The 25,235-nt window shown below is 45.0% G+C and overlaps 1 protein-coding gene across 1 annotated transcript in view; it reads right to left on the bottom strand.

Moving 5' to 3' along the window:
* The window catches only part of DAP (death associated protein), a 90,572-nt gene extending 81,536 nt beyond the window's left edge, over window positions 1–9,036 (bottom strand). Inside the window, exon 1 of the mRNA XM_073332338.2 lies at window positions 8,891–9,036. Within this exon, the coding sequence (XP_073188439.1) occupies window positions 8,891–8,945 (55 nt within the window). The 5' untranslated portion in view covers window positions 8,946–9,036. The remainder of the gene's footprint in view (window positions 1–8,890) is intronic.
* Window positions 9,037–25,235: the final 16,199 nt, after the last annotated feature.

Genomic DNA, 25,235 nt, shown 5'->3' with positions numbered 1-25,235 from the left:
CTCTGGTGCTGTGCCCACAAGCTGCCAGTTCTACGAAGAGCTGGACGCGATACTCGGCGGCAACCACACCTCCTCTGTGAAGACCACTGTGGATACTTCAGTGGCTCACGTGCCAGTCGAGAGAGGACCAAGCCAGGAGGAGGAAATCTTGGATGAGGATGTGGAGGGTGACCCAGAGGCAGGACAATTCAGAGGTCAGAGATGCATGCAGCCAGCAGTTCATTCCTACCCTGGAGAAGGCTAGCCAGTCACAGCTGCCAGATCTTGGTGAACCGCAAACAGGAGAGGAAGCCCCTGGTAAGTGGATTTGATTTTGGGAATCGCTGAAGCAAGTTGTTGGGGGCAGGACAGTTGCAGAAAGCATGCTTGTGTCTGTATGATGCACATACCACCACATGCCTAGTCTAACCGGCGGAACAGGCTGTTGATTGACTCCCTCACTTCACGGGAATCTGCCTCAGAGATCTCCAGGAAACTCTCATAGATTCACGGGACAATCCGCTGCTACAGGTTCTTTGGCAGACCTGCTTTGTTTCTTGGCCCATTAACGGTAACTTTAGAATCACAGAATATTAGGGTTGGAAGGCGTCAGGAGGTCATTTAGTACAATCCCCTGCTCAAAGCAGGACCAACACCAACTAAATCATCCCAGCCAAGGCTTTGTCAACCCGGGCCTTAAAAACCTCTGTGGATGGAGATTCCACCACCTCCCTAGGTAACCCATTCCAGTGCTTCACGACTCTCCTAGTGAAACAGAGTTTCCTAATATCCAACCTAGACCTCCCCCACTGCAACTTGAGACCATTTCTTCTTGTTCTGTCATATGCCACCACTGAGAACAGCCTAGCTCCATCCTCTTTGGAACTCCCCTTCAGGTAATTGAAAGATGCTATCAAATCCCCTCTCTCTCTTCTCTTCTGCAGACTAAATAACCCCAGTTCCTTAAGCCCCTCCTCATAAGTCATGTGCCCGAGCCCCCTAATCATTTTTGTTGCCCTCCGCTGGACTCTCTCCAATTTGTCCACAACCCTTCTGTAGTGGGAGGAGCAAAACTAGATACAATACTCCAGGTGTGGCCTCACCAGTGCCGAATAGAGGGGAATAATCACTTCCCTCAATCTGCTGGCAATGCTCCTACTAATACAGCCTAATATGCCATTGGTTTCTTGGCAACAAGGGCACACTGCTGACTCATATCCAGCTTCTCATCCACTGTAATCCCCAGGTCCTTTTCCGCAGAACTGATGCTTAGCCCAGAGGCATATAGTGGTGCATGGGATTCTTCCTTCCTAAGTGCAGAACTCTACACTTGTCCTTGTTGAACTCTACACTTGTCCTTGTTGAACCGCATCATATTTCTTTTGGTCCAATTCTCCAATTTTTCTAGGTCACTCTGGACCCTATCCCTACCCTCCATCATATCTACCTCTCCCCCCAGCTTAGTGTCATCTGCAAACTTGTTGAGGGTTCAGGCCACACCATCCTCCAGTTCATTAATGAAGATATTGAACAAAACCGGCCCAAGGACCAACCCTTAGGGCACTCTGCTTGATACCGGCTGCCAACTAGACATGGAGCCATTGATCACTACCCATTGAGCCCAACAATCTAGCCAGCTTTCTATCCACCTTATAGTCCATTCATCAATCCATACCTCTTTAACTTGCTGGCAATAATACTGTGGGAGACTGTATCAAAAGCTTTGCTAAAGTCAAGATATAACACATCCACCATTTTCCCCATATCCACAGAGCCACTTATCTCATCAGAGAAGGCAATAACGTTGGCCAAGCATGACTTGCCTTTGGTGAAGCATCATGGGGCACTGGGACAGGACCTAGGATGCCCTGCGACCCCCTCCGCCTTCCCGCAACTCTTAGCAGCAGAAGAGGAAGAGATGCTCTGTGGGATAGCTCTCCAGAGTGCACTGCTCCAAATACCGCAGCAAGTGCCGCAAGTGTTAACACACTATTGGGCAGGCAGCTGACAGTGTGAACACACAACAGCAGTTTCTTTTCAGCGCTCTCTGAGCGGCGCTGTAACTGCCAGCTCTGAAACTCTGGTCAGTGTAGACCAACCCAAACATTCTCTTTGAAAGTGAAACTCAGTTCACTGTTCATCTTCAGAACTGTAAGACAGAAACTAAACTCTGGTTCTATAATCAGGACAACTCAAGTGGTTCCCTGACTTTGGGCCTAAAAGAACGAAGTCGTAAAATTGATTTTTATTTTTTTTTTAAATTTTCAGTTTTAACATTGTGTGGTGACATTAGTAACTGGTAAAAATCTACTTGGTCACCACCTTAAAATTCTTGTACCTTATTGCAACCATGTCCCTGAAGGAAACGGGTTTCAAATTGTGTTACAATCAGTAGTTTCATTAGAAAGTCACTGAAGGGACAGAGAATGCAAAACTCTATGCAAGCATAAAGAGTCACATCAAACTTTTTCGTTTGTGTTTCAAGTCGATATTGCTACTATGAAAGAGCTCACTGGATGTTTCAGAGAAGCCACAACCTGAACAAACATAATGAATGAACAATCACGTCAACCTGAGAGATTGTCCACATTCTGAAGACAAGTACACACTGCTAATATTTATGTTGTATTTATTCTGGGGGACAGAGACATTAAGGAGAAGTTTGTATCATAGCAAGGAATGGTGATCTCTGAATTCTGGAAATAAACCAAAGGGCCTGTGGATGAACAGAGCTTTTCACAAGTTAGAATTGTGGGAAAAAAAAAAAAATTCGGTGTTGTCCCTATAGAGCAGCGGTGGGCAAACTTTTTGGCCCAAGGGCCACATCAAGGTTGCAAAACCGTATGGAGGGCCGGGTAGGGAAGGCTGTACCTCCCCAAACAGCCTGCCCCCCCACCCCCGACTGCCCCCCTCAGAACCTTCCCCATCCAACCCCCCCCCGCTCCTTGTTCCGACCCCCCCACTCCCAAGAACCCCCACCCCTAACTGTCCCCCCAGGACCACACACCCTATCCAACCCCCCCCGTTCCCCATCTCCTGACTGTCCCACCTCCCACAACCTTCGCCCCCTGCTCCATCCCCTGACTGCCCCCCAGGACGCCACTGCTCCATGCCGGAGCCAGCCATGCCGCCAGAGCGGTGGGCCAGAGCGCAGGCATCGCAGCAAGCTGAGGCTGCAGGGAAGGGGGGACAGCGGGGGAGGGGCTGGGGACTAGGCTCCCCGGCCTGGAGCTCAGGGGCCGGGCAGAATGGTCCCACAGGCTGGATATGGCCCACAGGCTATAGTTTGCCCACCTCTGCTATAGACCATGTGTCTGGGAGAGCAATGCAAAATTGTTAGTTTTTAAAAATTTATCCAACAGCAGTTTGATTACAGGATTTATTTGGTTGATTTTTAACTAGATTTTTTTCCCTTAAAATATTAAAACAATCAAAACCTTTAAAATGTACCCTAATTTAACAATGGAGAACAATTTAAGCGACAGTTACAAGGCAAAACTAAAGCAATCATGCTTGGCAACATTTTTAAAAAAATCTAGCAGTTTACTATTTCTCAAAATTTATTTAAGAATTCTTGGATTATCTTTAAAACATAAAATCCTACAATAGTGAACACTGTTTATATCATATATAAAGAGGATTTTACTAGTGAGTGCAAAGAAATGCCATGACAAACTCCTGCTAATCTTTCATGATGCAAACTATTAAAGACACTGCTTGCATTAGCAAACAACGTCATGGCCTATAAAACACCATCCAGCATTAATATCTCCATTTACCTTTGCTTATAAAGACAATTAGCCCCATTAATACTTCCCACAATGGGCTTGGAGGTAGGAATCAATACAGATAGAAAAAAGGTGCAATAAAAACAAAATCTAGGTTATGGAAGATAAGTTGTTTGAGGAACCACAGAACAGGAAGCATGACTTTTTTATTTGAGATTAAAACAAATATTATCAAAGCTTATTGCTTTGTATGTTTTTTTCTGTCTATAACAGTGTAGAAGCACAAAAGTAAACATATCTACCAGCAAGAACTGGGACAAACTAAAAGATGTTTTTTTTTAATCCCCACCTGAAAGAAAATAGCACAAAGATATAAGGTCAGTCCCACAATTCTTACTCACATGAGTAGTCTTTACTCAGATGAATAGCTCTATTGAACTTAATTTTTTTATTTACCTTAATTCACAAGAGTAAAGAAAATGTAGTAGGATCAATTTCAAGTTACTATACTTTTAGGGAAGGCTCACTTCCCCACTTGTCAGGTTACAAGCATTCACTATGATGTCTATTTCCACACCATTCTTTTCACCAAATAGGACACAAAAGATCAAGTTACCCCTAAATTTGGTTGGGTCAGGGTCTTGCTCCACTTTTATTACACAGTCAAGCTATTGGTCACTGTTCTCTGCTGGTTTATTACTGGGAATATTCAGACAACAAAAACAAACAAAAAAAACCCACATCATTTTGTGTTCTCGCTAGTGTAGTAAGTTTTGTCAGTGTGGAAGAAACTACTATGGCATTTAATTCTCTATGCACTTCCAAGATTTTAAGTTTAAAAACAGTCATTTTTGTGTGTCCCAAAATCTTACGTAACTTTTGGACCTAAACTCAGTTTCCTTGTATTTCCACTTTTTTTGGAATCTGCCTCAAGCTGCAAAGAGAGGATCAGCAAGGGAGGCCACCTAGTTCTAGTGTGACGTAAGCAAGGGAAGTCCAATAGCCCCTTATGAAGCTTTCAGAAAAAAAGCAGGGTTTCATTTGTTCAGGTTCTGGAGTAAGAGCCTGATTTGATTTTAACTGCTATGCCTTGTGTTCTCCCCGAAAGGCAGGAAAGATGTTTTTTTTAATACAGGGCAAGGACTGTTGTATGTTCCTTGACAAGCAAGATTGTTCCAAATATCCTGTTGGATTGTTTAGGCACTGCTCTAAAGTAGGGATGCTAGTTGGAGATCTGGAACCAGTACAGATTCTAGTTTTGTTCACCAATGGATGGGCTTGTTTTGTAGCTGTAGGCCGTTTGTTGAAGTCTGAGAGATATCATGCTAACATATTTGATTCTTCTTCTTGATATCTACCAGAGGCTCCCCAGTCATCTCAGCTCCATTACTATTCACAGCTTAGTACATTTAGATTGTTGATATGTCAAGTCTGGGGCTAATCTTGTATTCACTGGGCACCCACAAGTCTGAATGAAGTCACTACGTGCCCAGGAACTCTAATGTAGGCCCCAAAGTCTTACCCTTTGACAGTTTTCCTTGCAAGTAACCTTGAATATTTATGCTATGTATTTAAAATTAATTTTACACAAACTATATGGTAATGATTCCAGCCCAATGTTAAATTGTACCAACATGAGGAAAATAAATGTATCCTATTAAAAGTTCATTAAATATACTCTTACTTTGTATGTTTTTGGGTCAGCATTTATTAAGTTAATATTGAGAGAAAAATAAAAGGTTTGGAAACTTATGAAAATGTTACTAGATACTCCTTCATTGTTGACTAAATATACCTTTTCCTGTCAGTATTCTACCAGGCAGTTGGAATTAAAAAAATGTCTTAGTGCAGTTTCAAAAATACACTGTCCACACCCACAATTCTTCACTTACCCTGCCGATGTTAAAAGAACTGAGTAAACATAATTACGTTCTTTACAGCGAGTGTTAGATGTACTAACCAACACAGCTTCAAATATAATATAGATACGCTAAACTTACCAACGGATATCCAGATATATAGAGACCTCAACTTGAAATCTAAACAGTTTTTTTTTTTGTTTTTGTTTTAAATGAAAGACTTCAGAGTAATGTCAGCACTAGACATGACCACCCATGTCCTGGTCTCTGACAGTCTTTTGTTAAAACCACAAATCTCCATTTTATTAGTGTTAGTTTGTAAATTACCACTTCAATATTTTTTTTAATCATGAAACTAGATAGCTCAGCATTTAGAGAATTAGGTCCTGATATCAGGTACACCACTGACAATCTAATGGATGTCCACTAGAGTCAATGGAATTACTGTGGATTTTCTCCAGTGTTAGAAGAGATGGAAATACAGCTCGCAGCCTCTCACCTCTGTCAATGGTTCAAAACCATCCTCTGTCTGAGTCACTTCTAAGTCTATAAGCAGACAACTGTTCACGGGCTCAGACAGAATGAACCAGTGGTCTAATTCCAAGGCCCAGTAGAGAGATGTCCATATAGCAATTACATTTTGGCATCTCTATTGAGATTTGCAACAATCTGAATAGGCACAATGATTAAACAGCCTCTTCACCTCTAGAGTAGGTGCCTCAAAAAACAAACCAGAAGAAGTTAAAGCACCATGTCAGCAAGATCAGGGGAAGCTTACACTCCCAATGTCTGTTTTGTAGCTGTTCTAGGGATAGAGAGAGGTTAAAAGACAAGTCAAGTCTCTGTGCTGTCACTCACACCTTCCACAGGTATTACAGTAAAAACATTTAATGCCAGCCAGTCAGCTGAAACATGCATTGTACTTAATTTGTCATTGTATCATATACGTTGCTTGTTTCCAATGGGAGTAGCTGGGTGCTCAATTAATACTTCTGAAAAACAGGTCCCTTATTTACATGCCTAAATATAGATTTTTAAAACTAATTTTGGAAAAACCTATCCTTCACCCCACTTTTTTTTTTTTTTTGTTATTAATACCTTGGACACAGTGTTAGCAAAACCAAACCGTCAAACAGTCTGACCAAAAATTTCTTCCACGGTTCAACTTTTTACTCTCTTGGCTCCTTGATGTTTTCATTTTACTAATTCTCTAGTCAGCATCTTCCATACAATGTATAATTTGAATTTCTGATGTTTTGTTTGTATTTTACAAAAAAATGACACATGAACATTCACTTTTCAGACTCTGTGTACATCATAAAGCTGCAAAATAGAACCCAAATTTGCTTAAATTCATTGCCATTTACCTGTGAGACATAATGTCTATACAATAATTAAGGATTCAATTTTGTCACTGAGATCATGGACTCCGTGACTTTAATGGACCTTTGTGACTTCTTCGGCTTCAGCTCCCCGCAGCAGCAGGGCTTGGACGGTCAGTCCTGCCCCCCCCGGCGATGTCTCTATGGCCAGGTCATGGGATTCCATGAACGTTTATTGCCCATAACCAGTCCGTGACTGATGAAAAAATTCCTGTGACAAAATCTTAAACCATAGCAATAATGGTGCTGTAAGACTCTAAAATTATAATTTTATTCCTACTGGCTAGAAGACAGAATTATTAAACTAACCCAGTGAATAAAAGGAACAGAGCTGAAACTTTAGTACCATCTTAAAAACAAAACAAAAAACAAAACAAAAACACAAAACCCTCTCCCTCTGAAAAAAGACAGAGAAAGAAGTCGTTTTAAAGGTTGCTGCTCACCTAGGATCCAAAGCACCCCTTTGGGAGATAGCTGGGTGAGGAGAGCAGGAAGAATTGCTTGTTGTGGGTGACAATAAAAGCCCACTATGCAGAGTGGGGCTCTGCAGGGGATGCGATGGTGCTCAGATGTAGCCACATTGCATGATTGTGTAGGAACCCCACAGACATGTAGCGTAGGAGTTAATGCTGCTCCTCAAAATTATTTTAATTTCTGCCCCGTTTATCCCCAAACATGCATTGTTGTGCCAACACCAATAGAAGAGTCTTGTGACCTAGCAATAAAGCAGCCCTTTTTTATGTGCATTATCACAGCCCTTTTCCCCCCCTCTAATCTCCACAATTTATTATGGCTAGAAACACTGGGTCTCATTTTCTGCTGCCTTAAAATCTGGATTGTCATGTACACCTGTGTAAAAATGTGTAAAAGCACTACTAAATCACAACAGTGTTTTACATTCAAGTCGCACTGGCGCGAATGGCAAAAGCATTAGGCCCTGTGTTTCCAGCTTCTTATTTTGTCCCTTCCCCATGAAGGGGGCACATGATGAGGGCAACACTCCAAGACTGTTTCTTGGGTCCTCAACAGGAGAAAACAGAGATAAAGCTGATCCATGCTCAGCAACTAAACTGGAAAGCCAAACAACATGCACCAAGCCAGGCATTACTTGCCCATACAAAACTTATCTGGGAAAAGGGAAGAAAGTGAGACACGTTGGACTCAGAAACGTAGGGGTTTTTTTGTAGGGCAGATTGCTCAGGGAAAAGGGAGAGAGAGAGAGAGAGAGAGAGATGGGAAAAAAAAGAAGTGTGATGAGAGCACAAGCTAGAACTGAAGATTTGAACGGGGGTGGGGCACGTCTGCTCGGTAATGGCATTGAGCAAGAGGAGTCGATTCAGACTTTGTTTTGAACAGCAAGTGTTTAAGTCTGATAAGAACTTTTAAAAACGAGGGCGGCGGCTACACCTGGCCATATCGCGGCTCGGGACCAGGGCAGCCAGCCAGCCCTGAGGCCGCTGCTCAGCACTCGCACGGGGCTCTACTTTTCCAAGTCTCTGTGCGGACAGTAACCAACCTGCTGACACGGTTGCACGTTTGTCCCCACGGAAAGACCAAAAAGAGCCTCCAGCGGCCTGGCGCCTGAACAAACGCCGCCTCCAGCTTTGCAGCGAGTGGCAAGCGGCGCCGACGTGGCCGCGGGCGTTAGCGAGACCCACCTCGGCCACACCAGCCGCCGCCACCGCCGCCGCCGCCGCGGTCGCAAGGCAGCGAGTCGCTGCACGCTCCGCTCGGCCCGGGCCGCGGGCGGGGCTGGGCCAACACCACCTAATGCCCGGGCCGGGGCGAGCGGGAGGGTTCGGCCCTGGCCCGGGCAGCAGGAGCCTGGCCCCGAGGCTGGCGTGCGCCGGCCCCGCGCAAGCCCCCGACCCCCCGGCCAAGCGCCGCGAGCCTGGCGAGCCTCCCTCTGCTCCCCGCAGCCGGGGTGGGGGTGGGGCAGTACCGGCAGGGGGGTGTCCGGCCCGGGTCTCGGCTCGCTCCTGGTCAGGCGAAGACATGGTGCTCGGCGCCCCGCGTCCGGCTGCGCAGGGCCGGGGACTGGCTGCCGCGGGCCCCGCCCCCGCCCCCGCCCGCGCTGCCAACGTGGCCGGGCGCTGATGTCAGGACGCCCGGGGGGAGGCGGCCGAGCGGGGCCCAGGGAGCCGGGCAACGTGGCGGGGTTAGAGCGGACAGGAGCGAGAGCGGGGGAGGGGATCCAAAGCAGAATTACACCTAACGCCTCGGCTCCTGTGCCTGAGCTGCCGCTGCTGCCCCCGGCTTGGTTACACGCCGTTAAGTGGTAGGCGTGGAGTAGGGGGCCGGGTGTTTTCCCTGTGGAGATTACATAGCAGGAGGTACGGTTTTGATCCAAGGGTGTTGTCTACACTGGGTAGAGGGATCAATTCAGATCGACATTTTTCTTTAATTGGATGCGTTCCGCCACCCCCACCCCCCGAGTATAATCAGGGTTTAAATGCTTAGAGATTTGCCAGCGCCCCTCATACCTCCCACCCCCCACATTCAGGAGTCAGTCCAAGCTTCAGTCCTCCAGGGCGGGCCGCCAGGGCTCCTGCAGGTTTGACAGTATTTACTGAAGCTCCTCTCAGGCCCCTTCCAGCTGAATTTGTGTCCTGAGTATGGTGCCTGAGCGCCTCCCACTCTAATGTGATTTCTCCTCAAGGCCCCTCCAGAAGACAGGCCAAAGCCAAGGCCAAGGCTACACTAATCAGTAAAAAGAAAAAGGAGGACATGTGGCACCTTAGAGACTAACAAATTTATTTGAGCATTTATTTGTTAGTCTTTAAGGTGCCACAAGTCCTCCTTTTCTTTTTGCGAATACAGACTAACACGGCTGCTACTCTGAAACTAATCAGTAGCAGCACTCAGGCATGTGAAGCAATGTAGGTAAGTGAACCTAACCCTTACATGCTAATGTAACCCACCACACCTCCTGGGTGTGGTGTTCTGCCCCCTCTGGTAGCACCGAGGTCACTTAGAGATTGAGTCTGCTGCAGCCTTAGCTAAGGGCCGTATGGCATTTAGCTCATGCAGTAGAGGCTCACAAACTAATCAATTCCTGCCCCCCCCCCCCATCTGAAGTCTGTCAGTGTTACACTGGCTCACAAAGAATTTTTCTGTCAGCCTAACTAAGGGGTTCTTAAACTGGGGGTCAGGACCCCTGAGAGGGTCACAAGGTTATTATGGGGGGGGATCACGAGCTGTCAGCCTCCACCCCAAACCCCGCTTTGCATTCAGCATTTATAATGGTGTTAAATATGTAAAAAAAGTGTTTAAAATTTGTAAGAGGGGGGTCAGACAGAGGCTTGCTATGTGAAAGGGGTCACCAGTACAAAAGTGAGAATCACTGGCCTAGTTACTGCCTCTTAGGAAGATGGATTAACTACAGGGATGGGAGAGACCCCCTTCTGCAGCTGCAGTGAATAGCTACACTGAGGTGCTTCAGTTAAGTAATAGACATAGCCTAAGGGTATGTCTACACTACAAGCACTCTTGCAGCACTCCAGCTGTGCTGCTGTAGCATAGACAGTACAGGGACAGAAGTAATTTTTCCCATTATGGTAGTAAATCTAACCCCCTTGAGAGGCATCACCTAGCTGCAACTACAGTAGGGGTTAGATTGACCTGTAATTGCACAGGATGAGACATTTTTCACAGCCCTCAGCAATGTAGTTCGGTCAATCTAGATTGGACCCAGTCTAAGTGATTTGCCCAGGGCAACACAGGAAGCCTGTGGCAGAGCAGGGATTGAACTCAGGAACTAAACCTGAGGCAGGGCAGTATCCCAGTACTTAAGTCACCTTTCTGTACACCAGACTTCCTTTGAAAGGCAGGAAGTAGACACATTTTGCTCTGAAGCCCTCCCTTGCTTGATCCAAAGGCCATGAATCTGCCAAGGTCTGTCTGTGACTTTCAGATTAGATTGGAATTTTTCATAATTTTGATTCCCCCCGCCCCCCTTCTCTAACAGTGATCTTTTTGCCAGTGTCAAATGTTAGCCATATATCAGTGTTAATTGCTTTGCTAAACAACTGTTCCGGCCACTACATTTTCTCCCTTCTGACAACATGTAATATGAATAAGCTTGAAAGGATTACATTTATCAATCAATTTCATTGTACTCACCAACCTAATATATTTCCATTGATAACTGAAATTTGCAGAGATAGGCAAAGTAAGAAAAAGTTGTTGACATAGTACATATCCTTGAAACAAACTAAGTTCTCAAGCAGATTTTTCTTAACAGTTATAAAGCTTTCATAGAATCATAGAATATCAGGGTTGTAAGGGACCTCAGGAGGTCATTTAGTCCAACCCCCTGCTTAACCAATCCCCAATTTTTCCTCAGATCCCTGAAAGGCCCCCTCAAGGGTTGAACTCACAACCCTGTGTTTAGCAGGCCAATGCTCAAACCACTGAGCTATCCCTCCTCTTTAACTAGGTGAGTCTCACCATTTAATGACAGTAAATAATTGCGGGGAGCTGACAATAATTGAACATTTAAAATAAATAGAAATAATGCTTAGAAATAAACATCTCATATTTTAAGGCCAGAAGGGACCATAATGATCATTAGTCTGACCTCCTGCATAATGCAGACCACAGAACCCACCCACACCTGTAATAGGCCCATAACCTCTGGCTGAGTTATTAAAATCCACAAATCGTGATTTCATGACAATCCATCATTTCCTCTAGTTTCAAGCCAGCAAGTGACCAGTGCCCCACACTGCTGAGGAAGGCAAAAAAAAAAAGAAAGAATCAGATTGGCAGAGACCTTGGGAATATTCCTTCCCAACCCCAAATATGGCAGTCATTTAGACCTTGAGCATGTGGGCAAATAGGTGGGCCATATGCCAGTATAGGGCATCTCATCATACTATCCCCTCCATAAACTTATCAAGTTCAGTCTTAAAACAAGTTACGTTTTTTGCACCCTCTACTCCCCTTGGAAAGCTGTTTCAGAACTTGAGTGCTCTGACGGTTAGAAAAATTTGCCTAATTTCAAGTCTAAATGTATTGATGGCCAGTTTATTATCCCTTTGTTTTTGTGCCAACATTAAATAACTCTTCTCCTTCCATGGTGTTTATCCCTCTGTTGTATTTGGAGATCAATCATATCTTCCCTCATCCTTCATTTTGATATGTGAGGCAAGCCAAGCTCCTTAAGTCTCCTCTTGTAAGGTAATTTCTCCATTCCTCTTACCCTTGTAGCCCTTCTCTGCACCTGTTCCTGTCTGAATCAATCAATCTTAAACAAGGGAAACCAGAATTGCACACACTATTCCAAATGAGATCTCACCAGTGCCTTGTATAATGGTAATAACACTTTCCTAGTAGAGATAGTGAATAGCTCACCCGATGCACCCATGGATTGCAATAGCCTTTTTCACAGCTACATCATACTGGCAGCTCAGAGTCATCCTGCTATTGACCAATACAGCCAGGTCTTTCTCCTCCTATCACTTCCAACTGATACCTCCCCAGCTTATAGCAAAAATTTTTGTTTGTCCCTTTGTGCATTACCTGCACTGTTAAATTTCATCCCCATCCAGTTTTCAAGGCTGTCCAATCTTCTTGTATGGTATTCTGGTCCTGTTCTGTATTGGCAATATCTCCCAACATAAAAAGAAAAGGAGTACTTGTGGCACCTTAGAGACTAACCAATTTATTTGAGCATAAGCTTTTGTGAGCTACAGCTCACTTCATCGGATGCATACTGTGGAAAGTGTAGAAGATCTCTTTATACACACAAAGCATTAAAAAATACCTCCCCCCGCCCCACTTTCCTGCTGGTAATAGCTTATCTAAAGCGATCACTCTCCTTACAATGTGTATGATAATCAAGTTGGGCCATTTCCAGCACAAATCCAGGTTTTCTCCCCCCCCCACCCCACTATCCTGTTGATAATAGCTTATCAAAAGTGATCATAGAATCATGGAATATCAGGGTTGTAAGGGACCTCAGGAGGTCATCTAGTCCAACCCCCTGCTCAAAGCAGGACCAATCCCCAATTAAATCATCCCAGCCAGGGCTTTGTCAAGCCTGACCTTAAAAACTTCTAAGGAAGGAGATTCTACCACCTCCCTAGGTAACGCATTCCAGTGTTTCACCACCCTCCTAGTGAAAAAGTTTTTCCTAATATCCAACCTAAACCTCCCCCACTGCAACTTGAGACCATTACTCCTTGTTCTGTCACCAGCTACCACTGAGAATAGTCTAGAACCATCCTCTTTGAAACCACCTCTCAGGTAGTTGAAAGCAGCTATCAAATCCCCCCTCATTCTTCTCTTCTGCAGACTAAACAATCCCAGTTCCCTCAGCCTCTCCTGATAAGTCATGTGTTCCAGGCCCCAATAATTTTTGTTGCCCTTCGCTGGACTCTCTCCAATTTATCCACATCCTTCTTGTAGTGCGGGGCCCAACACTGGACACAGTACTCCAGATGAGGCCTCACCAATGTCGAACAGAGGGGAATGATCAGGTCCCTCGATCTGCTGGCTATACCCCTACTTATACCTCCCAAAATGCCATTGGCCTTCTTGGCAACAAGGGCACACTGTTGATTCATATCCAGCTTCTCGTCCACTGTCACCCCTAGGTCCTTTTCCGCAGAACTGCTGCCTAGCCATTCGGTCCCTAGTCTGTAGCCTAGCATTGGGTTCTTCCGTCCTAAGTGCAGAACCCTGGACTTATCCTTGTTGAACCTCATCAGATTTCTTTTGGCCCAATCCTCCAATTTGTCTAGGTCCCTCTGTATCCTATCCCTGCCCTCCAGCATATCTACCACTCCTCCTAGTTTAGTATCATCCGCAAATCACTCTCCTTACAATGTGTATGATAATCAAGGTGGGCCATTTCCAGCACAAATCCAGGGTTTAACAAGAACGTCTCAAAATCTTGGGAGACAGGCCAGTCCTTGCCTACAGACAGCCCCCCAACCTGAAGCAAATACCAGCAACCACATACCACACAACAGAACCACTAACCCAGGAACCTATCCTTGCAACAAAGCCCGTTGCCAACTGTGCCCACATATCTATTCAGGGGACACCATCACAGGGCCTAACAACATCAGCCACACTATCAGAGGCTCATTCACCTGCACATCCACCAATGTGATATATGCAATCATGTGCCAGCAATGCCCCTCTGCCATGTACATTGGTCAAACTGGACAGTCTCTACGTAAAAGAATAAATGGACACAAATCAGATGTCAAGAATTATAACTTTCATAAACCAGTCAGAGAACACTTCAATCTCTCTGGTCACGCGATTACAGACATGAAAGTTGTTATATTACAACAAAAAAACTTCAAAACCAGACTCCAGCGAGAGACTGTTGAATTGGAATTCATTTGCAAAGTGGATACAATTAACTTAGGCTTGAATAGAGACTGGGAGTGGCTAAGTCATTATGCAAGGTAACCTATTTCCCCTTGTTTTTTCCTACCCCCCCCCCCCCGATGTTCTTGTTAAACCCTGGATTTGTGCTGGAAATGGCTCACCTTGATTATCATACACATTGTAAGGAGAGTGATCACTGTAGATAAGCTATTACCAGCGGGAGAGTTGGGGGGGGGGTGTATTTTTTCATGCTTTGTGTGTATATGAAAAGATCTTCTACACTTTCCACAGTATGCATCCGATGAAGTGAGCTGTAGCTCACGAAAGCTTATGCTCAAATAAATTGGTTAGTCTCTAAGGTGCCACAAGTACTCCTTTTTGAGAATACAGACTAACACGGCTGTTACTCTGAAATCTCCCAACATAGTCATTTGCACATTTTATTAGCACACTTCCACTTTTTGTGGGAAGGCCATTAAAGACACTGATCAGATTGGTCCCAAGATTGATCCTCGAGGAACTCTACAAGTAACCTCCTTCCAGCCTGACAGTTCACCTTTCAGCATGACCCATTGTAGCCCCCAACCAGTTCTTTACCCAACTTTCAATTCTCATATTAATCATCATTTTCTCCAATTCAATAATTTCCCCATCCAGAACTGTATCAAATGCTTTACTGAAATCCAGGTTGTCAAGGTTCCTCCCCCACTCTGAACTCTAGGGTAGAGATGTGGGGACCTGCGTGAAAAACCTCCTAAGCTTATCTTTACCAGCTTAGGTCAAAACTTCCCCAAGGTACAAAATATTCCACCCGTTGTCCTTGGACTGGCCGCTACCACCACCAAACTAATACTGGTTACTGGGGAAGAGCTGTTTGGACGCGTCCTTCCCCCCAAAATACTTCCCAAAACCTTGCACCCCACTTCCTGGACAAGGTTTGGTAAAAAGCCTCACCAATTTGCCTAGGTGACTACAGACCCAGACCCTTGGATCTTAAGAACAATGAACAATCCTCCCAACACTTGCACCCCCCCTTTCCTGGGAAATGTTGGATAAAAGGCCTCACCAATTTGCATAGGTGACCACAGACCCAAACCCTTGGATCTGAGAACAATGAAAAAGCATTCAGTTTCTTACAATAAGACTTTTAATAAAAATAGAAGTAAATAGAAATAAAGAAATCCCCCCCTGTAAAATCAGGATGGTAGATGTCTTACAGGGTAATTAGATTAAAAAACATAGAGAACCCCTCTAGGCAAAACCTTAAGTTACAACAAAGATACACAGACAGAAATATTTCAGGTTTCAGAGGAACAGCCGTGTTAGTCTGTATTCGCAAAAAGAAAAGGAGTACTTGTGGCACCTTAGAGACTAACCAATTTATTTGAGCATGAGCTTTCGTGAGCTACAGCTCACTTCATCAGATGTTTACCGTGGAAACTGCAGCAGACTTTATATACACACAGAAATCATGAAACAATACCTCCTCCCACCCCACTGTCCTGCTTATTTTATTCAGCACAATTCTTTTCTCAGCCATTTAAAGAAATCATAATCTAACACATACCTAGCTAGATTACTTACTAAAAGTTCTAAGACTCCATTCCTGGTCTATCCCCGACAAAGAAAACTACAGACTATAGACAGACCCACAGACCCTTTGTTTCTCTCCCTCCTCCCAGCTTTTGAAAGTATCTTGTCTCCTCATTGGTCATTTTGGTCAGGTGCCAGCGAGGTTACCTTTAGCTTCTTAACCCTTTACAGGTGAGAGGAGCTTTCCCCTAGCCAGGAGGGATTTCAAAGGGGTTTACCCTTCCCTTTATATTTATGACACAGGTAGATTAGATCTACTGGTATTTCCTTTGTCTAGGAAGTCAGTTATCTTCTCAAAAGATAGATATTCTCTATCAAGAAAAAATAAAAATTGAATTCTGCCAAGCCAAAATTATAAAATACTGTTTTTCTTCATTTGGTATGATATCATGTTTGGATAGCATGCAGCCTAAGCCTTTACGGAACTGTTACAATAAAATTGTGTACACCGTTAGGTGATTCTGAATCATGTGCCTGTATAATTCAGATATTACCTTTCATTAACATCTAATTGTGCAGACCCACAGCACACGTGAAATGGGGCAAGCCCCGGATTAAAACGTCTGAAGGGCTGGATGCGGTCCCTGTGCCGTAGTTTGCCCACCCCTCTTCTAGGAAGATATATATACAATGCTCACCTTGCTTACTTTTCCCGTGAAGACAGAGTGCTGACATAATCAGTTTTAAGAGTGATTTTTCAAATGTGTTTTTGAAAAATACAGGAACAAAATATGCATTGTATTAATTTTAACATTTTGCTCAATGATATTACCAGTATCAGGACAAAAGTTTACAAAATACTGTTTTCTTTTCACATTTTGACACAGAGAAAGGCCAGCACTTGACCAAAAGGTAAAGGTATACTAGTTACAAATGTAATTCAAAAACACATGTATCATTAAAGTTACATCACAAGTGATTTCATGCATCCAAGTGATACCACATTTCTAACAATAAACATGGTCACAATTTGTGAAAGACCAAAAGGTTAATAACTATAATAAAGTTGTCTATAACATTTTACTTGGGAAAGAAAATACAAATACACTATACTAAAGTTTAGCCTTTGGCCACAATGCAGATCCAAATTCATATATAGAGGGTTTTTTTTTTGTTTTGATTTTAAAAAAGGGTGACATGGTTTAACAAGCTAAGCTACTGGAGACCTGGGGTTCTATTCCCATCTTTGCCACTTACCTTGTGTATGACCTTGAGCAAGTAGTCACTTTATTTCTCTAGGCCTCTGCTTCCCCTCCCACCGTATGTCTTGTTTATTTAGATCAGGGGTTCTCAAACTTCTTTGCACTGTGACCCCCTTCTGACAACAAAAATTGCTACATGACCCCAGGAGGGGGGACCGAAGCCTGAGCCCATTTGAGCCCTGACACCCCAGGCAGGGACACCAGGGCCAAAGCCAGAGGCCCGCCGCTCTTGGCGAGGATGAGGGGCAGGAAAAGGGGGGGAAAGTTGAATTCCAAGGGCTTCAGCCCCAAGCAGGAGGCCTGTAACCTGAGCCCCCACACACACTCAGGGCTGAAGCCTTTGGCCCCAGGCAATGGGGCTTGGGCTTTGGCCCTGGGCCCAGCAAGGCTAATGCCACCCCTTGGCAACCCCGTTAAAATGGGGTCAGGACCCACTTTGGGGTCCTGACCCCGTTTGAGAACCACTGATTTAGATTATAAGAGCTCTTCAAGACTAGGACTGTCTCTTAGTATAGGCAGAGCTGATAGCACTGCCAATTAAGACTGCCTGACAGTTCACATGGTAAGAACGTGTTTTCAGTCACTTATAACTTTACCAAATTAACCGTTTGGGTTGAAGTTTTCCATTCTGGATGTCTGCCTCAGGCTGAATTTCTTTGAAAGTTTCAGACAAAACCATTCAGCTATGTCCAATAATGATTTAACAGTTTACCATATTAAAAAGATTGTGAGCTTTTCTTTGAGAAACTGTAGCCACTTCCCTCTCTAATGCCTTGGTGCAAAAACACTTAAAATTTGGCAAGGGCAGCATATGTGTCAGGATGTGCCTTTTACCATCCTCTGGAGGAACTACCCATATTTGGCCAATTTAAGTCTTTGAACAAACAAAATTAATACATGCTGTGAAGAGACTTGTTGGAGCTTCACAACTTGGGTTGGTTATTTCTCCCCCCAGCAAATAGTTTATTTTCCACCAAAAAGCAGTATCAGTTGACCTAAAACAGTTCATGGATTTTCAGATTTGCCAAATTGCTTTAATCAAACAAACAAAATCAAAACAGGTGAATTCAGAAGAAAAGTTTCATTGCCGGTACTGACTCAATTTTTTGTTTTAATTTTGGGCATTTTGACAAGAGCAAAGGAAGACTAGATTCATAAAATGCTGGGTGGAGAGGAGGGGAGAAGGAGAACCTCCCTTATCAGATTTAGGCCAATGATTAGTCTATGATCCATTTTGTTTCAACTCAACTTATAAAAAGTATTAGTTTGGGGTCAAACCAAAAATTAATTTCAACTGCCAATGGACCAAAAAAACAAACAAAAACCCATTATTCACCCAACTGTGTCATTGACTAAACTTTCTGAAGATTACGATGTGCAATGAACATGCTTCAGCCCAGGGACACAGGTTCCAAAAAGGTCAAATGGCATGGAGCACCGGAGCCAAAAGCAGGAAAACTGTCTCCCCCTGTACTCTCAGTCTTCCCACTGGTTGGCCACAGCAGCATGGAATAGAAAGCCTTCTGAATTTAATGCAGAGGGACCAAACCGGGGAGGACAGAAGAAGAGGAGTGGCGGTGAACAAGCTGCAGGGAGGGGAGAAAGATGAGGACCCAGGATGACAATTAGAACTAGCTGTGCAAAAACTGGGACAAGGAACAGAGGTGTAAAGAGATGGGAAGAGGAGCCAGTGGAGGGTGACTGACTGTGAGGATGGAGAGAAAGATCAGACAAGGAGCTAGGAAGGGAAGACTGAGACTCTGATGGGAAGCCCAAGGGTGGAGATTAGGACCAGACTACAACAAGAACAGGTTGAAGGGGATGGGGCAGAAGGATCTGTGACCACAAGAGAACACTCCCCTCCAGAGCTTAGAATGGAACCTAAGATTCTAGAGCAAGGGATGGACAAACTGCAGCTCTTTAATTGTGTGTTTAAAAATAAAATAATAATAATAAAGTACAGCTTGCAGAGCCCCCCCACCCTCCAGTCTCTGCCCACCAAAGCTTCACCCCCATCAAAATGTAAAGCTTTGCCCCCCTCAACAGCTTAAGTAGTGCCCCCCAGGCACACACTCCTACCCTCAATGACCCCTCCCTGCAGCTCCCAGCTGTTTGCTGCTGCCTCTCCCCATGGCCACAGCTCCCAGCTTGCCAGCTCCAGCAGCTGCCACGCGGGGGAGGCAGCAGGACTGAAGTAGGGCCAGCAAATCCTGCAAAAATCGGAGGGGAAGGGGGGAGAGAAAGACATGACCCCATATGTCAAAGCTGGCTTCTGCCCAGTGGGGTGGGGGGAGAGGGGTCTCAGGGCTTCAGCCCCTCAGGTCATGCCTGCTGGGGCTTGGCACTTCAGCAGGAGCAGGGCTGAAGCCCTAAACCCAGGCAGGCACCTCCTACAGGGCTGAAACCCTGAGACCTTCTCCCTCCCTGCAGGGCTGAAGCCCAGGGCTCCAGCAGGCATGCCTCAGCTCTTGTCATCTGCAGCTCTGAGGGTCAGTAAGTTTTGGCCATCCCTGTTCTACAGTCTCACCGTGCCTCTATCATCAACAAATACCTGTGAAACTCACTAGTAGTGTTTCATCCTGCTTTAGTGCTGGTCCACAGAGGATAACAACTACTACTGCTATCAGTTTCTCCATTACCTCAAGTATCAAAGGTCTACGCAGTGGACCCTGCTAATTAACCATGTGGGTGTCAAGAGGACGCCATATAAATGGGATGTCTGGTATTTCAGTTGGCTTTTTTTTTTTTTTTTTTTTAAGTTGAGAAATTTACACACAACACTTCATTAAAAAAACATTAAAGGTTGCAAAGTTGAGCTCTCAAAAATTAGGAAGTAGCAGAATTAAAGACGCAAGTGCAACCTTAATTTGGTCCCCTTGTGCATATGCATCATAATGCAGGCTTTAATTACATGATCACATGTTATTTTTTCTTCACAGGACCCCTGCTCCATTCAGTGCACGGAATGGACCATGCTCACTGAATGAAGCAACTATTCAATAACAGAGTTTTATCCTTGTAACAGGGTCTGCTAATCGCTGCTTGGCAGCGCCTCCTTTTAGTGCATCTGGGGGATTAGCTTGCTGCTATCTGCACTCTGACCTGCGGTTGTGCAGACTATTACCTGAGTCAACCACTCTGCAGTCCCTCCCCTCTTTTGCTAATCCAAAGATGCAGCACCTCACCTTTGGGGCTTAGCCCCTTTGGCCAAGTCATAATCATCCTCCATTTCCTAGGGTCCCATCAGATTTTCTCTCCAGAAAAGTCTCAGGTAATCTCTGTATCTATTACACTGGCTACTCCACTCCTCTAGTGGGCTGGAGGGGAACCCAGGTCTGCCTTCTATTCTAGGTTCCAGTTCAGGGACCCTCAAACCAGCTGTTCAGGTCTATATGCTCTCAGACTTTACTACTCTTTCCCTGGGCTACTTCCTATCCTCCTATTACAGGTATCTATTCTCCCAGAATGTAACTGCAGACTTCCTCACTACAATGCTTTTCCTAGCCTCAACTCCTAGGCTTTATAGAAGCCCTGCCTGTTCCTCCCCTGGTGTACTTCATTCTCAATTATCATCATTGCTCCTTAGATCCCCAGCAGGTGCAGCCTATGGCTAATTGGCCTCTTTTGCCACCTTAATCCCTTCAGTACTGGTGTGGGGTGAACACCCCACCACAATCCTCATAGTTCAATGCATGACCCTATCCTTTATTTACTGCACATTATTCAAACCCTGCTCTGAAGACAGAATTATTCATTTCCTCACAGGCTTTTCTCATCACTATAGTGTCTGAGTGATTCACAAATAATTTGTTTTCACAATACCCCAGTGAAATACCTTATTATTCCCATTTTATAGATGGAGAACTGAGGCAAAGAGAGATTAAAGTCAAAGTTATCCACTAATTTTGGTTGCCCAGTTTGAGATGTCTAGATTTCTCAGAATACTGTAATAGCCACTCATAAAAATCAAAGGATTTATTGGGACACTGTAAGTAACAACTCCAGTACACATAGCCAGGATTCAAAATTTCCTCCCAACCCTCCCACTTCCCCCATCAGATACAACAACATAATATAAAACAAAAAGAGCAATTTAGCACTAAGGTAAAGATATAGCACTATGTATTGGTGAAGGTGCTGTCTATGTTGGTCATTGCAGTCCTTCACATTATATAGTGCTGTATATATTTAAATCACAGCTCCTATTAGTCTCACTTTGCAGTGGTGAGTGGTCAGCATTTCTGCAAATTAGACTGATCCCAGGGTCTGAAGTCAAGTACCCAAAAAGTTAAGAACACAATTAATGACCCATATGTGAAAAGTTTGATTTAAATGACTTGCCTGATATCACAAAGGAACTCTGGGACAGAGGAAGGGGTTGATTCAAGTTCAAGGTAGCATTCAACTGCCTTAACCAGGATTGTCCTTCTTCTGCCTGCAGTCCTTTGTCTGATTCACTGCACGCCTTCCAACTCCTGCAACAAATAGAGGCTTTGTTCGTAGAATCCCTGCCTCATCACTACACAGCCCTGGTTCATTTCCAGAATAGGGCCATCCTGAATGAGGCAGGGTTCCCGTGAGAAAAAAATAGTATGTGATCATGTAATTAAAGTCTGAACATATAGGCACAAAGGGGCCAAATTCAGGTTGCACAGGCAAAGCGTGAGGGTACTAGGGTGTCTCAAAGAAACTTCAGCAGTTTTTTTAACATGGTAAAACAATGTTTTTTTCCCTAATCTCATTTCAGAAAAGGCTGAAACTTTCCAAAATACACAGTCCGAGGCCGACACCCGGCATGGAAAAGTTCTGCCAACCTTAAACTGTTCTAGGTAAGTTATAAGGAACTGAAAATTGAAAAAATAATGGGAAGTGTTGGGCAACCATAATAGGCAGCACTGTCGGCTCCATATATGACAACAGCATGCTGCTGTATTGCTAAACTGAAGAGATCAAAAATCCTCCCCTAAAACCTTGAGATTTAAAAAACAAATGCATACACTTTTTCTAAAGACTGTCTTGACTTTTAAACTCCCTTCGCTCCTCTGCTAATAATTTCAGGTTGAAGAGCAGGGCCATAACTAGGGTGGGATAAGAGGGGCAGCTGCCCCGGGCACAGAGCCGACAGGGGTACAAAAATGGAGCTGCACAGGATCAGGCCCAGCAGCATTAGCCCCCCCCCCTGCAGGATCAGGCCCAGAAGCGTCAGCCAAAGCCCAAAGCGCTTAGAACCACCCCCCCACACACACCCACCTCACTGGATCATGGGTCCAGTGACTCTGGCTGGAGCAGGCTCTCCCCGGTGCAAGGACGGCAGGGGAAGGTGGGCAGGACTCTGAGTGCTGGCTGATAGGAAGGGCAGAAGGCGGAAGGGCTGCACAGCTGCTTCCCAGGGACCTAGGTGCAGCCACTGGAGATAGGAGATGGGCTAGAGGGCAGGGGGTACCATGAGGGGAGAGTGTGCAGGGGGCTAGGGACATGAGGCACAGCCTGGGTTATGGGAGAAGGGGATACATGAGTGCAACACAAATGATTAGGGGCATGGAGCATCTGCCATATGAGGACAGATTAATAAAACTGGGACTTTTCAGCTTTGAAAAGAGATGACTAGGAGGGGGATATGATAGAGGTCTACACAGTCATGATTGGTGTGGAGAAAGTAAATAAGGAAGTGTTATTTAATCCTTCTCATAACACAAGAAGTCACCCAATGAAATTAATAGGCAGCAGGTTTAAAACAAACAAATGGAAGTATTTTTTAACACAATGCACAGTTAACCTGTGGAACTCCTGTCAGAGGATGTTGTGAAGGCCAAGACTATAAACAGGGTTCAAAAAAGAACTAGATAAATTCATGGAGGATAGGTCCATCAATGGCTATTAGCTAGGATGGGCAGGGATGGTGCCTCTGTTTGCCAGAAGCTGGGAATGGGCAAGAAGGAATGGATCACTTGATGATTACCTGTTCTGTTCATTGCCTCTGGGGCAATTGGCATCAGCCATTGTCGGAAGACAGGATATTGGGCTAGATGGATCATTGGTCTGACCCAATATGGCCCTTCTTATGTGTGTCAGCATACGCACTAGGAGAATAAGGGGTGCACAAGTGGGGCTATGTGATGGAGCAAATTACAGTGGCCAGTTTTTATTTGACCCTGTTCTATTCTGTAACAACCTTTTCATTGCACTGAATGGGTCACACTGGGATGGCGAAGGAGTAACTCAGGGAGGTACTGCTGTGTTTTACAGTTCCAGAGTCCATTGGAACCACCATATGTCATTGTGCTGCACACAATAGCCTTGGAGAGCTTCACAGCTGCAGCTAGAGCAGAAGCCCAAGGGGAGGAAGGGGCGGTTCAGCTCTGCATGCATAGAGTGTGGGGAGAGTGACCCGGCTGCAATGGCAGGTCCCTGAGCAATGAGCAGGGCGTGAGTAGGCTTCTGTGAGGCAGGTACTCCCGGGAGCATCTCAGGGAGCATCTGATGGCAGCCAGGTTCCGTGGGCAGAGGGAAGCTCCAGAGGATGTCACTGGCCGATGCGGGGCTTCTTTGGGGCAGAGGCAAGAGTCTGTCAGGGGCACAGCTCAGAGCTGTGCTGCCTGCCATACCTGGGAAGCAGCCAGCTGTGCAGAGGCAGCCCAGTTCAGGGGAGGAAGGGCTTCCGGGCAGTCAGCCAGTGCCCTGGCTCCCACAGTGCAGACAGAGAGTCAGGGGCCTGAGCGGGCCATGCAGCTCCCACCAGCTTCTGATCTGCCAGCTCCTGGCAGGAGATGGCAGTTTTCAAAGTGGGGGTTGAGTCCCTCTACAGAGGCGTGCCCCACAGTTTGAAACCTCTGTGCTAAAGTGAAGGCAGAAATCTGGGGGGCACGAGACCCCCATGTGTTTCCCCCCATATCACCTCTAGGGGGTGCTTGCTCACCCTGTTTGCTAAAATGTTTAGTTATGGCTCTGCTGAAGAGTCAAACTTTAACACACACAAAAATGCAGGCCTCTCCCTGGCTACTCAGATAGAGATTCCACTTACCCCTCTCCTCATTCCTAGGAGAATTGCCATCCATTTCCTACATTACCACCTTGACTTCTCCCCTCCTAGTTTATTTCCTTTGATACAGTAGAATCTCAGAGTTATGAACAGCTTCCATTTCCAAAGTGTTCATAACTCTTAGGTTCTACTGTAAAAGAAGGCTGGATGGGAAGTAGTTTGAGAACCATTGACCTAATTAATGTACCATGGTTCACACTCGCACATAGAACCTACATTACTTTTTAGGGTAGATGAGTTACAGATATACATATTAAAGAACTTTCAATTTATATCATTCATAAAAACAATAATATCACAGTAAAAACAATATGGGATTGGTTTAGCTGTTTGCAAGAACCAATATTTCCCTCACTCCTCCCTACCCCTGCCTAAAACTTCTCCGCCCCAGACTGGGCAGCACTCCCCTTGCCATAACTCCTCCCCTTGCTCCCCTCTACTGTTCACACTGCTGTCCTGTCCCTGGCTCCAGGCCTCCCTCTCCACTCCCCCCACCAGTCTCTGCCTGCTTTTTAACTCAGGTGGATCTTCTGTTGTCATTAGTCCATTCAGACATGGCTCTGAAGTGCTGGTATTGCTTCAAATTACATCTTGAAGAATTTGGTTAGAACCAGACAAGTCCATGTTCAAGATAGCAGGGTTTCAGACTACACCTCCCATCAACTCCCACCAAGAATCTACCTCAAGCTGTTCAGTGGTGTTCTGTGTTCATTGAGCTCTGTTAAAAAGTCCAAATAGAAAAATCTTGAGCCTTTTGTGTCTCAGTTCACTCATTATTAGGAGTTAAGGTTTGACTTGCAACAGTTTAAATATTAAAGCCCTGGACTTGTCATTTTCCCTCCTTTTCCCCCCACTGATATTGGTTCTCTCTATATCAAGGTCTCTCTCTATATCAGGAAGCATTTTCAGTATTTTTACCCTCTGAGCCCTCTGTAATGCCCAGAGCAAAAGGTTCTCTTTTTGACCTGTTTTCCAGATGCAATTTCTCCTCAAACCTGCTAATTCTCAGATTGAGAAAAAAATCCCTCTTTATCTCCTTTGTTTCAACAGTTTCTGTCTTTAGCTCATTTTTTAAAGATAGGTGACATTTGGGATGACACCTGAAA

This window comes from Lepidochelys kempii, chromosome 2, assembly GCF_965140285.1.
Source record: "Lepidochelys kempii isolate rLepKem1 chromosome 2, rLepKem1.hap1, whole genome shotgun sequence".
Classification (NCBI taxonomy): Eukaryota; Metazoa; Chordata; order Testudines; family Cheloniidae; genus Lepidochelys; species Lepidochelys kempii.
This window is presented reverse-complemented; position numbering and strand designations above follow the sequence as displayed.